This window comes from Psittacula echo (assembly GCF_963264785.1).
Source record: "Psittacula echo genome assembly, chromosome: 2".
Lineage (NCBI taxonomy): Eukaryota > Metazoa > Chordata > Aves > Psittaciformes > Psittacidae > Psittacula > Psittacula echo.
This window is the reverse complement of record NC_137737.1, coordinates 119,781,656-119,798,042: the sequence shown is the minus strand read 5'-3', so window position 1 is coordinate 119,798,042 and position 16,387 is coordinate 119,781,656. Positions and strand designations below refer to the sequence as shown.

Genomic DNA, 16,387 nt, shown 5'->3' with positions numbered 1-16,387 from the left:
GTCACTTATTTGGTCTGAATAGCTCTGACATAAAATGCTGATAATCTGAAATAAAACTGAGATGGAGGTGTTCTTTCCAAGGTTTTAGTTTGCATGGTGTGTGATTAATATCTGCTTTTAAATGGATTTGCTACTGGCTAGTGTCAAGTGTTTTCTGTTTCATTTCCCGGGACAATCAAATATAAGTATGTCCATCAATAAAGAGGATGTTTTTTTTGGGACATCAAGATTTGTCGTGATGAGAGAAAATTCTTAGACATGCAATTTTGAAGTATTAATGCTGGTTACGTGTAGCATGTGTCAAATTTTCAGTTGCTGGAAAACTACATCACTTTATTATGTGATGTGAAGAGAAGAGGATTTATACCAGCTGAGGATCTGATCTGGTACTTTTATTTATGCTGTGGAGAAAAGTGACTTCATATCTTGGGTTGGACTTAGTACCAGGTGGTGCTATGCAGAGGTGTTATGAATTGTCTGAAATGCCTTTCTTCAAAATATAAATGCTTTGTTTAAAAATCCTCCTTCTGCTTCCTGAATGCATTTACACAGATGGTTACAAACAGGGAGAGTTTTATCTTACCACAGAGAGTGACCTTTTCCATCTAACTAAGAAAACGCAGAGGGTGAATGTGCACTGGTGCGCATAAGCTATTGTTCTCTATTTCCACTCTGAATAGCTTTGTATTTATTCTTTGAGAGAATTCTTACTGGTTTGAGTATAAACTAAATGTAGAGATGGATGGTTTTAGTTTTTGCACAGTAGTTTAAGTATGTTCAGGCTTCTAGATATATTTCTTTAAATAGTTTAACATTCAGACCTATGGGATTCTGTTCTGTTTTCATTTATGTCCTTTTAAATTCAGGAAGACTAATATCTTGCATGTTCAGGCTCAAATTACTGCTCTGTTTTGGGGTTTTTTCTTATGTCACTTGGGTAGCCTCACTGAGCTTTAGTGCTTTCCCTCTTTAAGATTGAGGCTGCTTTAAGGTAAGAGAGGAAGGTCCAGGAGGAGAAGTTACTTCCGAGTCCCAGTAGAGGGATTCATTAACCTATTTTGTGGCAACTTTATCCCTGAATATACCTGGATTTCAAAAACCTCAGGTGCTTCCTGGTCTCTCGTTCTTGTTTAATTCTCTGTTACCTTAAACTCCCTTACTAGGTTGCTGTACTACAAGACAGATCCATACCCTAAAATTTGTCTTGCTGAGGAAGGACAAGCCAATCAAAAATGGCTTTTCTTTCTTTAGGTTATCTCCCTGACACCAAAATGGAAATGTCACTGCTCTAAACTCCCTGTGCCTCCTTTATCTTCTCAGATTTCCAGACCTCTCAGAAGGTGCTATGAGAATGAGCAAATTGTGTGAGAACCCTCTGTGCTGGATGCTCTCTGTGCTTTGAGAATTGGGGTCTGCCTTCTCTGTCCCCACCATCTGGAGCAGCTACGTGCCTTGCTTGAAAATGGGTTGCAGAAGAAAACACAGGGGATTTAAAAACTGGAGATGGGCGCGATCTTGCACATGTCTTCTTAACAGTGTGTATAAATATCTTGTGGGAAGCAGTGAAGAAGAAGGAGCCAGGCTCTTCTCACTGGTGCCCAGCAAAAGGGTAAGTGACAATGGGCACAAATTGAAATACAGGAAATTCAATTTAAACATTAAAAAATACGAATCACTGTGAGGATGATCAAACACTAGCACAGGTTGCCCAGAGAGGTGGTAGGGTCTCCACCCTTGGAAATACTCAGAACCTGACTAAACATGGCCCTGAGCGACCTGCTGCACTTGACCTTGCTTGTGTAATGAGGTTGGGCTAGATGATCTCCAGAGATCCCTTCCAGCCTCAACCGTTCTGTAATTCTGTGAATCACTTTTAGACTACTGATGGAATGAGGTGAGATACTTTTAACCAAAGGACTTCAACCTCTACCACCTCCAGCATTGTTTCACCTCATCCTGGGCACAGTTTTAGCCAATTGCTGGATATAACGTGAAATGTATTTCAGTCCAATTACATCAACTTGACTGTACAAAGTAATGTCAGCACTATCAAAGACACTTGTGTCTGCTTGGTGAGGGCTTGGTAGCCATGATTTAATAGAAAATATATGACTCTCTGGTTCATATGGATAGGGAAAGACTAAAAGGTTCTATTCTGCTGGTTCTTGGGTAGTCAATGGGATCTGATTTTGGTAATAATCAAGTCTCTGTGCATCATCTGTGTGCATTCCCTGAACAGGACAGCCAGTCAGTGTCCAGATGGCAACAGGAGCTTCTGTTGCAGAGGTCCTTGTAGTGGTGGTGTTGGCTGGATGAGACTCTCTGAATTGTTCACGGTTCTTGGATCCAGCTGGCCCATGCTCCTTGGCACCGCTCCAGCACACGCATGATCCATCCCTCGTGATTATCTTGAGCTACACACAAATACCTAACTACACTAAACTGTGTACAAGAGACTGTCCTAAGTGGTCATTCCTGCATCTGCAGCAAGTTTCTTCTTACAATTTCTGAGTCACTGGCTACTTACAAGTCTCCTCTATGCAGTCTATGTAGAGTTGGATCAATTTTGCAGCCTTGGAAAAGGCCTCTGGAAGGGCCATATTCTCCACTCTGGATGTTAATCAGCACATTGAAACATAAACTTGTCTAGGCACAGTGCGTCCTGCCTGGAGGAATCCACAGAACTGTTGAAATTAGTCAAATACTTAATTGAGAAAGGGAAGTAGGAGTTGAGTTGATCATCTCTGGTTAGTTCACTGTTTCAAGTCAGTCTAATGTAGCATCTATGCAAATGCCTGGTGCAGTTTCTGGATGTCTCAGGGAGAGTGAGGTCCTTCTCTATATAATGATAACAAATTTAGTCCATTATAAAGATGTCCCTAAAAAGCAATAAACCAAAAATAGAGGAAAAATAATGACACATGTTCTTGTTTCTTATCCAGTTATTAGCATCTATGATTCAGATACAAAGTACAAGGTCTTATTACTGAATGCTAATAGGTAATTAAAAAAAAAAAAACACCAGAAATCCAGGGATTTAAGCAAGCATCCGAAAAAGCTACTTTTGATAATAGTGGAAGAACTATGGTATGCCTTAAGAGTAATGTTGATGTACTGGAATACATTTATCTGTTGTACCTTTTCCACTCCAAGGCATGCCTGTCTGACATTCAGATTATGAGGCAGTTCTGTATGTAACCTGATAAATGCAAAGGAGTGTGAAGGTCAGGAACAGAAACTGTTTCCCTGGCTAAAAGCACTTCAGATTATGTTTAACTTAGTTGTAACATTTGTAGTATTTGCTAATGTCTCGGTGGAAAAGGTGGGCTACCAAGCAAATAGTCTTCAAAGGAGGAATGTTTAAAATCTAAGCCACAAATGTCAAATTTAAAACCAAAACAAACCCCCAACCAAATAAACCCCAAACAAAAGATACACGGAAGATTGTAGACAATGGATATTATACTTTTATCCTCTTTTTATGCTAAAGCACAATGACATTTTCTCAGCTCAAAGTGCAGAGATTCTATTAAACATAATTCCTTAGGCATAATGTTTCCTCCTTGCATGCACTACTCTCAGGCAGGTGGACAAGCCTTAACTTGTCCTCAGGGCTGATCTGTGCAGCCCCAGCATGGGCCTTTCACAGGAACTCCACAGCCTGTGAAGCCCTGCGGTAGTGAGTGCCCAGATGGGGGTCATCACAGCCTGGCTACTTTTCAGTCAATAATTGAGGCCTGATCCAAACTGCGTGAAAGAAGGAAAACCACCTGTTGGTTTTAGCAAGCATTAGGTGAGGGTACGGAACTCTGGCCATTGCTGCTGTCTCTTCAGATCCCCCCCCAGTAATGATAACCAGGGAGCTGGAAAAAAGAGATTCTGTCCATATCTGCTAATGTCGTAAGAGGCTTGAAACTGGGGATATGCTCTAAGTCTCTGAATCTGTATTTTGTTAATTTAGAAATATTTGGGGCTGCTCAGCATACTCTCACTGAAGCCTGTGGTAGTTTACTGTCAACTGAAATATGAACAGGAAGCTTCCATGCTCATGCTTCTTCCTTTTCATTGACAAATCTTGAAAGGCTTTCTGCATCAAGCAGTGCACTATTTTAGATAGAAAAGAATTATAATAGATGTTAATGATCTCACCCACACATATGCACAGGCTTTAGGCATAGTTATCGGATTGGCCACTTAGGGAGTTAAGAGCAAGAGCTCTTTGAAAGTGATTTTTTTGGCATATCATAGTGGGGTGACTGAAATGGTTGAGGCTTTGTGAATGCAAGACAGAGGTTACCAGAGGGGAGACTGACAGCCACACAGAATTAAACAGCTTCTCATATCCCTGTTGCACCCAAGTCTGTCAAAGGCTTAAGTGGATAAAATTGCATTGATAAATTCTATGAGCTTAAAGAACAATTCTGGGATGCTTTTATGTAAAATGTCCAGAAATTGAGTGCCTTTACCTGGTTATTTAATTTATTTTTCAGAGGAGCAGTAGCTGGCAGGAGCTGTGTTCATTTATCCAGATTAAAGCATTGCTTTACATTTCAAAAGGAATGGCTGAAAGCATCTTACACCCACATAGTAACCGGTAATGGTACCTTGATAATGTCACCTGTAACCGAGGTCTTTTTCTTACCAAGGGCTTAGGTATTTTCTGCTCCTTTTTATCTGGTATTCAGTGCTGCACATTTGGCCACCAGATCAGCCCACTGTCTGCAGAGAACTTCCTACACTGAAGTATTTTTCTGAGTAAAATCTGCTTTCTTGTTAAGAAATGTGGTTACTTGGGGCTTCAGTATTTTTGCCTATTTTTTTAGAGGGATGCACTGTATCTTTGGTAGTATTGCAAAGTATTGCTTTGGATTTTATCACAAGATACTTCACTGAAGATACTACTTTAAGATGCAATCAGCAGGGTCACCCTCTCTCATTATTTCTCCAGTAACATGGGAAAGACATGAGAAGCTTTTCACCAGTTGGATAGAAAGTAACCTGTTGCTCTGGTCCAGCCGTTTATGTGGGTACTGCAATAGTGGAGCAGAACCAATACAAACATGGGTGTAATTTTGTTCCATGCTGAGTCCCTTCACAAACCAGGTTGTGAACTGCAGTTAAGTTACACCAGTGTCAAGCCCTCCTCTGCATAGCCCAGGCTGTTGGCAGCCCTTGCCTTGGCTTCCGTGGCAGCTGCAGTCAGCCTCAGTGGATGAATGTCAGTTCACACTGGCTGATCAGCTCTATTGGAAGCAAAAACAAGCAAAAAAACCCTGGGCTTCTCCAGTGTTGGGAGTTTTACTTCTGCTTCAGCCCTGCTCTGGCTGCCTTTAATGTCAGAGGAAGTATTTGCTTCCAGTTATTTTTATGCAGCTTGCTTTAAAAAAACATTCATTCATTCATCCTAATATTTTACAAACCTCTTCACTATGCAAACAGTGAAACCGGTGCACAGAGCAGATTGCTCTGCTCACTCCCATCATCTCCTCCTGAGCGCTTGGTTGCATTGTGCTCAATTATGAATGGTCTCCAAAAAGCCCATTTTACTGTACTATGAAGTGACTCATATCACACAGAAGCTCTGACAACTCGCACTGGGTATGGGAGTCACATGGCGCCGTATTAGCTGGTGACTCATTTCATGTTGTACTCGGTGCCGAGATCTGACTCACATCGAACTGTGTGAGGAGCTGACTGACACTGTACCGGGCTGAAAGATGGTTAGAATCAGGATGACTCACCCTGGGGTGCATTAAGTAGTGATTCACGTACCCTTTCCTATTGATTCCGATTGTCGCGATTCACTTCAGATTGTACTACACTGGCATCTGGCTGCTTGGGCAGGGGATGCTCTGCGGTAGCAACCCTCTGCCTTGCAAGCTCAGCTGTAGTGCCAAGTGGCACAGCATCAGCCAGGAAGAGTATTACCAGACCCAGCTGAAAGCTGGATTTGACTTAGCACACTGTTGTTTGGGTCATGACACTTCCTGGGCTGCTTTGCTTCACCTGTCTATGACAAATTTTAAAAGGTGCCTGCGAAGTTCAGAGTCATGAACCTCTAGCCAAGAATGCTCTTGTTTCTGAACACTAGGAGATCTCTGTAGTGTTTCCAAGACCTGCTGCCTCCTTGGGATAACTTTTCCTAGTGATGAAAAAAAGATGGGATGAATTTTGATAACTGGCTGAGTCTTTGTAGTTGTCTGCCCTTCAGGTTCATCACCTTGAGACCTGGGCTCCAGGAAGCACAGAGACCTTGTACTCTGACAACTCCTTCGTGGTACTTTAAGCTGAACCCTACTACTCTCTCTGTGAAATGCGAACTGTTCCTTTCAAGAGGTGTGTAACAGCTGAGGGGATGCTTCCATGATTAACTATTTGTGATCCAGAGCAATGCTACTAAAAGAAGTAATGATGGGGAGGGGAGTAGGTAAGAAATTAAAGGGGAAATAAAGTAGCTGTTCTCTCATCTTAGAGCATTTTATAAATCACAGTGCTAGTTTTACATTCAGTTGAGTTGAGCATGCTCTTAGTTTAGAAGGACACTCCTAATTTTAACCTGAGCACAAGTACGACTCCTAGCTGATAGTAATTTTGGTGCTCTGTGTAGCTAAACTCATGGTTACTGGTTTTGGTCCCGTAGTCCAGCAATGCCATCACTGGCACCACAGTATGCAGCTCTGCAGAGCATTGAGCCTGATGCTGATGTTCATTTGTGCAATGGGCACAAAGATACAAGAAGACTCCTCACCCTTATGTCGTACTGGCGGCACTGGATGGAAAGTTTGATCTAACATTTTTCAGCAGCAAACATGAAATAATGGAACAGACACATCAAGTAAATTACATCAGTATTAAACTACTGTAACTCGTACTGGCATGTACAAGGATAATCTTATTTCACTTTCTGCAGTTGTGTCCAATTCTCATTACCTGCAGATGACGAAGCTTGGAAAGAGCTCTTTTTCTCACCCGAGGACACATGATGTGGCAGGCTTATACTGGAAGAGTCTATATGAGAACTCTCCTTGTTGCTACTCATCTCCCTAACTTAGCAGGGAAAGGCCCCGACAACGGCCGCACCGCGGGACTCCCCTCACGGAGGTGGGTGAGGAGTGATGGATGCTGCCATGGATGCTGCCTTGCTTTCCTCCACACTCGTGAGAAGAGGAAGAAGGGCCCCTGGGTGCACGGCGGGAGAGAGCGATCGACCCGAGCGTTGGGTCGAGGGAGGGGGCGCGGAGTGGGGCTCGATCCCGCCCCGGGGAGCGGCGGCAGGGCCGAGCCCGCGGCGAGCGTCTTGCTCTCGCTCCCGGGGCCGGGGTAGCCGGGTGTTACACGCCGGGAGCCCGTGGGGAAGGACGGGGCGGTGTGAGCCCCAGTGCTGCCGACGCTCCGGGAGACCGGAGGAAGCGCCTTTTAGCGCTCGGTCACTGCGCTCGCTGCCGGGTAGGGAGCCGTCGGCAGCGCCTCCCGTCCCGTCCCGCTGCACCCGGAACGGCACCAGATGCAGCACGGTGGTCGCGGCTGCCGGCAAAGAGCCCGCACTTGCCCGGGGCGCGGTGTCGCGGTGCCCGGCGGGCGCCGGGCGAGGCCGAGCGGTACTTACGGTGTCGGCGGCAGGGCCTCGCCGGGAGTCCTCGCCCGCTTCCCCTCCGGTAGCGGCGGGCTGGTCGCCCGGGGACGGCGGCTCGCCAGCCCCGCGCATGCGCCCGGCCCTCGCGGGCTCGTCTCACGGCGCTGGCCGAGGATGCGGACGGGCTTCGCTCGCCGTGGCCGGAGCCGGGGGCAGCGAGGGCGGGAGCCCGAGCTCCCTCCCCTCCGGGCCAGGCACGACGGGGCGGGCTGCAGCCGAGCCGTCCGCGGGGAGGCGAGCGCAGGGCAGTGCTGCGTTTCAGGGGCCGTTCGCAACGGGAGTAGCGGCCGCAGCGGCGGCACGGCGCCGGCGGCGTGGGGAGGGCGCGGGGGGAGCCATGGGGCCGGCGCCGGCGGGGGGGAATGCCGGAGAAACCAGCGTGAGAGCGTGTGAGAGTGTGTGCGCGCAGGGGAGGTGGTGGGAAGGGCTTGCAGAGGCGGCGGTGCCGCCGCGGTGCTCGGTGCTGGTGTTTTAATGTACATAGATGCCTTAAAGAATAGGAGTCGCGCTTATAAACCCGGGATTGGAGCACGCTTGCATTTTAAGTAACTGCAGGATGCATCCTCCCTCTCCCTCAGCCGCCTCCTGTCTTCCAAAGGCGCACAGCTCGCCGCCGAAGGGCTCTCTCGGTCTAGCTCTCCCGGTTTAGCGGGGCCCGATGCACCTCGGGCACAGCAGCCCTTGCAAGAAGTGTGCCCCGGGCAGGGGCTGTCGGGCCAGACTCTCGCCCCCCTCCTCCGGGCGGTAGTCTCAGCAGCTCCCTTACCGACACTGCCACGTTCTGGGGACTATTCACCGATAACGCCCCGCCACCGCGGCCCCTCGAGCAGACCCAAACCCAGTCTACTGGAAGGGCGCAGTGCGCCCGTCGGCGGGATAAGGGTTAACGGGACGGCCGCGGCTGGCTTGGGTCACCGCTGTCCCCAGGCAGAGCGACACGGTCTTCCCGTGAAACCGAGACTGTCCGGCTGCATGAACACTTTGCGCCTTCCCGGGATGCCTGTCGGGCAGCCCTGCTGTCGGGGATGCTCCCTTCCCGCCCTGTGCACCGGCTGCGGCGCAGGGCGGTCGCAGGAGCCGCCTTGCTGGAGCCGCTGGCTTCGGGGAGCGTTTTGGGGAGGATGCAAATGGGAAGCAGCGGGCTTTGCCCGTGGAGCGCTGGAGACTCCCACGCCGTGTCGGCTGGGGGCACGTGGGCGGGAGCGGCTTTCCCGGTGCGAGGAATAGGAAGAGGAGGAGGAGGAAGGGGCGGACGCGGCCCCACGAGCGGTACTCACGGCGCCGGGCGGCTCGGGGGCAGCGCGGAGCTGCGGCGGTGCGGCTCCGTGGCGTGCTGGGCATCTCCGGCGCTCCGGGGAGAGGCGGCTGGGCGGCGGCAGCGCCGGGGCCGGAGGCTGCTCAGCCCAGCGGCCCCGCAGCAAGGCGGCGAGCGGACAGCGGGCGGCTGCCTCGGTGCCGGCCAGCAGAGCCGCCAAGCCCGTGGGGCCGAAGCGGGGCCCCGTGGGGTCTCGACGGGGCGCCGAAATGAAGCGTGTGCAGGGCCGGCGGGCGGGGAGCTGCGGCCGCAGAGAGGGGCTGGAGAGCAGAGCTGACAGCGGAGCGAGGGGCCTGGCAGGCCTCGGAGTCTGCGGCGTGCGGGGAGGTGTGAGATGGGGGTGACGGGGCGGGGGGGGGGGAAGAGAAAGAGAAGCACAAAATAAGCGTTACCCAGGGAGGCGGGAGCCCTGCACAGCCCAGCCCCGAGCGGAGCCCCTCCGCCACGGTGCTATTTCGACTCCCCCCGGTCGGCGCCTGTGTGCTCGGGGCTCCCCCTCGGCCCGCCGCAGCCACGCTCTCCGATCTTAACTTTCCTAAGCCGGCCCTTCAGGAGAGGACTGCAGGAGACTTCTCGTACCGAGACGGTGCCCCGTGGGGCTCAGGGTTGGCCATAGTGCCGGAGGAGCACGGGAAAGAGGTTGGCTACTTACAACCTGCACCCCTCAGAGAAAAACAGCCCCCCAAAGCAGCCCCCAGTCCCGCACCGGGCCGCCGCCGCCCGGCTCTATCCAGGGTCCTGAACCCGCCCAACTGCTTAGCGAGCACTCTCTGCGCGCCCAGTGACAGGGCAGCACGATCTGCTCCGTCCTGCCGAGTATCAGCGTCCCGGAGAGAGAAAGCCACCTTACTAGAGCATGAGCCCACAACAAGAACAGACAGAAATCGCTTCCGTTCGGCCTCTGCCTCCCTTTTCTCTAGCAATCATTTCTGTCTATTTCTACCCAGGGCGCCGTTTTTGCGTCAAGCCCAGCCCTTCCCAAAACATTCCCCATTTCTGGCCTATAACCATTCTCTTGCCATCAAAGAGACAGAGAGGAATCGAAGTATGCACAGCACGGATAATGCCCTTCCTACACTGATGGCACTGCCCTTGAAGGCTAAAGCCACTGCTGCTGCAATAAGAGAACATGGCTGTGGTGCCATTTGTGCCTGGAGAAGGTGCTTGTTAGAGCTGAGACCAGCAGGGAAAGATGCCATTCCTGCACATATGGAGAGCTTGCTGTTGCTTAGCAGCAGAGAGTTCCCCGAGGTCTATTCAGAGAGGTGAACTACGGTGGAAGCTGGACAATTTTCCCAGGAAAGCGGTAAAAATAGAAAGCCCACCCCAAACCCCCATTTAGTATTTGTCCGTCAGGGTGGCAAGGTGCCCTTCTGCAAATCTCTGCCCTTTTGGTCGTGGCACAAAGCACACAGCTGGGATGTTAAATGCATTACTCTGCTGAACTGCAATTGTCAAGGCCTGGACAGGACACGTGGAGGTGTCATAGGTTTTCCAGTTAAGCTTAAATGATAGTGGCTCACTCCCTGGTGGAGAAAAGGGAAGAAAGTCTCAGTAAATGTACCAAGGTAGTTCTTCATGTGCCCTGAGACCAAACACCTGTTAACACCACTGGCCTTTGAATCCAGCTCGAGTCACTCTGCTAGGAAGGGCGGTCATTTCCCAGACCAGTGACTGGATGTGACTCCCCTAAGCCCTCTCTGGACTACAGTCCCAGGTAGCTTTCTAAATCTTAGCAGGAATGCTTGAACAAGTTCAGGTTTAAAAAACTGGCATAGTGTAACCCCTTTGGAAGGTACGGTCTTGCTCCATCCTTTGCATTCCTGTCAGGAAGGGCATGATTAACTAACACCTTATCAAAGATGGCTAGTTTGTTTTTAGTATTGGTGATGCACAGTGATAGCGTATAGCATTGTATAAAGAGATGGTACTCATGCTCTCCTAAGCCAAGCATCTTCCAGCGCCTGGTGTTTGTAGAGAACTCTACCTAGCTCTGTAGACAGGTACATCTGCATCATTGCATATGTATGCAACCACCTAAATCCTTGAAACAGCTGAGCAGTTTGGAGGCTTAAAGTGCTCTCAAAAATAGGCATCTTCTCTTTTCTCCCTGAATAATGGATGCAGGCTGATGTTGAGCTGTATAAGACAGAACTGGATAAATAAGTGCTTGGACTTTGTTGAAATGGGTTTTAACATTGAGGAACCTTAAGAGCTGAAAGACACAGACTGAATCCCTTCAAATGCCTAGAAGGAATCTGAACATGCATTTCTCATGTGTGAAAGAAAATTCCCTTATTCATCAGAGTAGCATGCTGTGCACATGCACGTCTGTGACCTTACTCTTAATCCCCATTGCTGCCCTGCTTTGTACAGGTTAATTCAACTTCACTAGGACAGAGAGAAAAGTGAAATGTAAACATCCTGACAATCTAGTTAGGCATGGGAGTATTTGGCCTGGGTCTTCTTTTTGTTTCAAAATGGAGAGTTTACATGCAAAGTGTGTGTTTAATAAAATTATCCCATATAATGGCACCTTTATTTGTAACATACAAGGTAAATATTAAATCAGGACTAAATTTCAGTATTGGTATTAGCTACTAGTACGTAAGGCATTAGGAAAATAAGATCTCTTTAGCTTAAACCACGACATACACTTCCCTGAACATTTCACATTAAGTTTATGTAAGTTATTGACAAACTTTTAGGAGGGAAGTCTATCCAGCATGCAGTAGTTTTCTTTTATTCCATGTCAGAAATGAATAGCTTCATCTGAGGGTGTCTTTGCTATTTAATATTATCCCTTTGTATGTTTCTTAGACTCCATTCTTTCTCTTTCTGCAGACTTGTTCAGTTAATGTATTTTCCTAATTTTGTCTTTGTGGAAATGAAGAAAGGTTATCATTGTTATTATTATGACTATAATAATATTTTATTATTACTGCAAACTTGTATGACACCTTTTCTTTTATTTGTTCTCATTGAAAATGTTAAGAACAGCTTATAAGAAAGGCAATGCAGAACATGTATCTGTATTTTAATAACTTTGTATTCCAACATTCTTCAACAGTCAGACTTCAGTGGGTGACCTAATGCACACACCAGCTCTTTTGGGGCCTGTTTTGCTTTTAGGTGTTAAAACAGATTGCTGGGCCTCATAACTGAACTTCTGCTCCTTGCCCAAGGAGAGGTCATACACATTTGTGTGGCGAATTACAGGTACCAGTCTCTTTTAGTGTTTCCTGCTCACTTTAATTGTTAAATTGAGAGTTTCTAAACTGTTGAATGGAGCTGATTCATAGTGAATTAGGGAGCAATTCAAACAGAAAGGAGAAGCCATTTTTTACTATTTTCATTGACATGAAAGTGCACTTGTTACAAATCACTTTGAAGACTGATAGGCTTTTCTGGGAGTGGAGATATTTTCTGATGTAAAATGAGTTTCCAGGGACTTTAGTTGTACTTCAGTTTTCTTTGATATATCAGCAGTATTCCAGTGTTTGCTTCGTCTTATTTTTTAATAAAAACTTAAAATGTAAAAAAAAAAAAAATACAAAATTTTAAAAGATGCATTTTAAATACCCATATATTAAAGTGAACATAACGCCAGTGATATTATGGGAAACAGCTTTGTTGAACTTTCAAATGTTTGTATTCTTTCAACATCAGTTCCTTACAGGTGTAAGTAACTTCTCTTAATGAATCTATTGGTAATTGACTTCAAATAGAAGATGTAGGTTCAATGATGATGAGAGGCAAAATAAACAAGTCTTCTAACATGTAAAACCAACCACAGACCTGCATGGTTCCACAGAGCATTAATTGACTTGTCCCACACACAGAGATACCTGTTAGTACTTGACTTTTCATAAATGCTAATAGCAATGTGTTAATTCACCAGTAGAATTTATTCTGTGTAAGCCCAAAGGTGAAAATCCCACTGGGAAGTTCCTCTCAATGCCATGCCATTCATACTGTCAAAATGTATCTGTTGGGCTGCATATATATACAGCACAGGGTTTCTCAGCCTTTTGCTGGAGGACTAAGGTCTTATTCTAAAACCTGTGATTGCATTATATTAGGACTAATGCTTGAGAAGTTATCGTAATGGCTATACTTGGCTTTGATCTCAGTGCAGCCAGAACTGTTTGCTGTTGATGGCTCTGCTAGTACTTTTATAATTATTTCAGCACTGTAAGGTTATTTTCTGGGGGGATGCACTTTATCAGGGTTGGCCCATCCCAGATGTATGTTCTGCCAAAACTCTCTGCTTCAGCATTTGTGTTAGTCAGCCTCTACTCTGAAGTCTTGGGAAGTCTGGAAATTAGCCTCCGCTGCCTCCACTCACAACCCCGTTTCTTTTCCACTCCTACATATCACATCCTTCTTACTTCTAAGCAAGAGGAAGCGTAAAGAGAAATAATCTTTGAGATGGTATTAAATGTTAGAAATAGAAGATGTTTTCCTTTAGTAGGACTGAACACTGGGCTTTATAGCATCAGTGTCACCTCAGAGGTGACTCTGCTCCCCATTCTGGCCTCAGTCCAGCTGATGTATGCAGACACTACAGGGACTGTAAGCCCTCGGATGGAGTTCTGTGGCACAACTTATGTGCTTAAAATCCTGGGTGACTCGGAGTTTCTGGCAGATTGATAGACTTGGTGGCTTGGGCAAAGGAGGTCTGATTAGGAATTGCAATATGACACACAGAAAAATGAAATCTTTGCTGAAGTACAGCTGCATTAAGAAACTATGCTCTTCATCTCATTTGTCATGTGTGGCAAATTGAAGCCTCGCTGTATTCTCTATATTGATAATTAGTTAAAAATGTAATGCTAACTACACTTCTGTTTTTAAATCATGAGGTTACCATACATCTACAATTCTATCCTCCTTTTTCTTTTTTCCATAAACCTTTGAATTATTTGGAATCATTAAAAAACCCTACAGATTTGGGTTGAATTTAAAAGAAAAATTCTCCCATTGCAACAACATTCTGTTAGTTTATGCTCCAACGACATCATAGAACCTGTAACAAAGGTCTGGGCAAAACACTGACCAGAAGAAATTAGCTTCTACATATAAAAATTGTGAGTTTCCAGCTGATGACAGGAAGCTGTTCAGTAGCTCTCATGACAAGCTTCCAGAAGGTGTCACTGTGCACCTACAGTTTGAATGTGGACCCTCAACAGCTGAAGGAAAGTGCCAAAGCACTATTCTTCGTGAGGGGTCCTCTTCCCTGCCCATAATGGAAATTCAATGAACTAAAACTGAAGACATAAATATTTTCCTCTTTTCATTATTAGCAAAGGAATAATATCTGTATAGGATCAATGTCACTCAGAAGGTATCCATCCAGCCATAACCTGCAGGTATGCTCCTGATATTCCGGGTCACGCATAACCTAATTATTACACAGGCTCCTTACCACACAGGTGCTTGGTAAGTAATAAATATAGTTAAATTAAAGAAGAATCCAAAACTGACATGACTGCAATTTGTAGGTCTAGAAAGTCGTTTGTAGTTACATTCCAGAGCTGATTCAGAAACAAAGATTAATGGGGCAATTTGGAAGCAATGTTCCTGAACAGCTTGAGAGGTTTCACAGTAGTTCAGAGTGAGTCTGAAAGCCCAGTTGCCCAACGTGGCTGCACATTAATATTCCAGCTTGACAAGATTCCCGAGGAAGTCACTGTGACTTCTGCCACTGACTTTTTATCAGGTTTTGGACCTTATAAAATATGGAGGAATTGGAGGAATTATGCAGCCATGTTAAAAGGCTGATGGGAGAAAATCACTCACTTAAAGGATGTGGTGGAGAACGTGAAAAGAGATCAGAGCTAAACTACACTATAATTCCTTCAAAAAAGAAGAACAAAAGAATAAAGATCAGGCAATAAGAGACTGCTATAGAGTATGAGGTTAAAAAGAATAGCATCAGAAACGAGAATGTTCTTGGCTGACGAAGAGCAAACTCTGTGTTTGTCTCATTGCAGGACCAGTTTGTATTGCCAGGAGTATTTCTCTATCATCTTGAAAAGACTTTTGAATGATGACGGGAGAAAGAAGAGCTGATTTGATAACAATGACAGTGAGGAGAAGGTGTGAACGTATTTGGGAAACAGGAAAACTTCAGGTGACATGCACCCCAGTGTACTAAGTTATCAATGGTTCTAACAAGTACTGATTTAAAGAGGTCATGTTACCCCTGTACCCCTGCAGAAGTGAGGGGAAAGGCCTGGGAAAGGCCTGCAGAATCTCTTAACTAATCTTTCTGTCAGAGATGCCTATGTGATCTTATCCACATAGGAGTGTATGCCTGGATTAGAGAGACTGTGATTGCAGACAGCACATATTACTGGCTAAATGTCATATTTGCTTTAGTTTTAGGAGCAGACTTACAAATGGTATCAGTTGCCAGGTCTTCCTTGACACCACAGATGATACCAAGTTACAGACTACAGATGCCGAGGACCTCAAGAGTAAAAAACAAAGGAAGGAAAAAACCCAGAGCTTTCGGGGAAGATACCTGATATGTTCCTGTGAAACCATGTGTCTCCTGTCTGATGCTCAGAGAGACTGACTCTCCCTTCTGCAGGCTGGATCTTTTCTTCTGGCCACTCTGGGGCTGTCTGTTATGTTTCCCTGCAATTGGAAATACACTGGATTTTGCTGTGGATTCTACATGGGTCCTGAGAGAGGGAGAACAGCAGTCCAGATGGGTAGAAATTTGGACAAACCTATTTTATATCCCATCTTTATACATTGTTTTTCAAAACAACACAGTAACAGACCACACTTCTGATGGTTTCCCTCTATTTCACTACTGATTTGAAGGACCATGCTCTCCTCCAGGGCAAATGAAACATCCCTCCCAATCTCCTTTCTACAGTTCATTTTAAACTTATCTCCTGACCAAACAGAAAAGACAAAATGGTACTGAATGTGTTCTGTCTGCAATAGCCTGTAATTTCTTCTCTGATCTGTAACACCTTTAAACTTACTTCTCCTGATGATTTTGAAAGGCTGGTAAGAATCCAGTAGAGTTTGGCTTTTTATTCTGTTTAAAATGTGCCTGCTCAGAACCCAGTATTATACTTCAGAGTTTTTTATGAGTCTGAAACAATATTTGCCAACAACATGCCATTGTTGGTCAGGTAAATCATTCAAGCAGATGCTATTTTTGTACTTAAATGAAGCACATGCATTTATCTGCACGAGGTCTGTATGAACAGAATAAACACAGTGCAGTGAGGAAGTCTGGTCTGTCATAAAAATAACAACCATCTTTTAGAATCAAACATTTCAGTGAACATAAAGAAATGCTAGTTTGAAGAAATGTCCCTGCCATTTGTGCCAGGCTGTGACTCACTTCATCAGTCTTCAGATCGGAGAATTATCCAAATATTCCATGCCAAACCATCCAGAAGATCTGGATG

The 16,387-nt window shown here is 46.0% G+C and overlaps 1 protein-coding gene across 2 annotated transcripts in view; it reads right to left on the bottom strand.

The window, feature by feature from the left end:
* RGS20 (regulator of G protein signaling 20) overlaps positions 1-16,387 on the bottom strand; it is a gene marked incomplete at both ends in the record, with an annotated part of 38,978 nt that overhangs the window by 11,986 nt on the left and 10,605 nt on the right. Inside the window, one exon of one of the 2 annotated variants that reach the window (XM_080611653.1) lies at positions 7,607-7,705. The exons of the other annotated variant lie outside the window; for it this stretch is intronic. Within the exon in view, the coding sequence (XP_080467779.1) occupies positions 7,607-7,705 (99 nt within the window). Of the gene's footprint in view, positions 1-7,606; positions 7,706-16,387 lie in introns of those variants that run through there. 2 annotated transcript variants of the gene reach the window in all.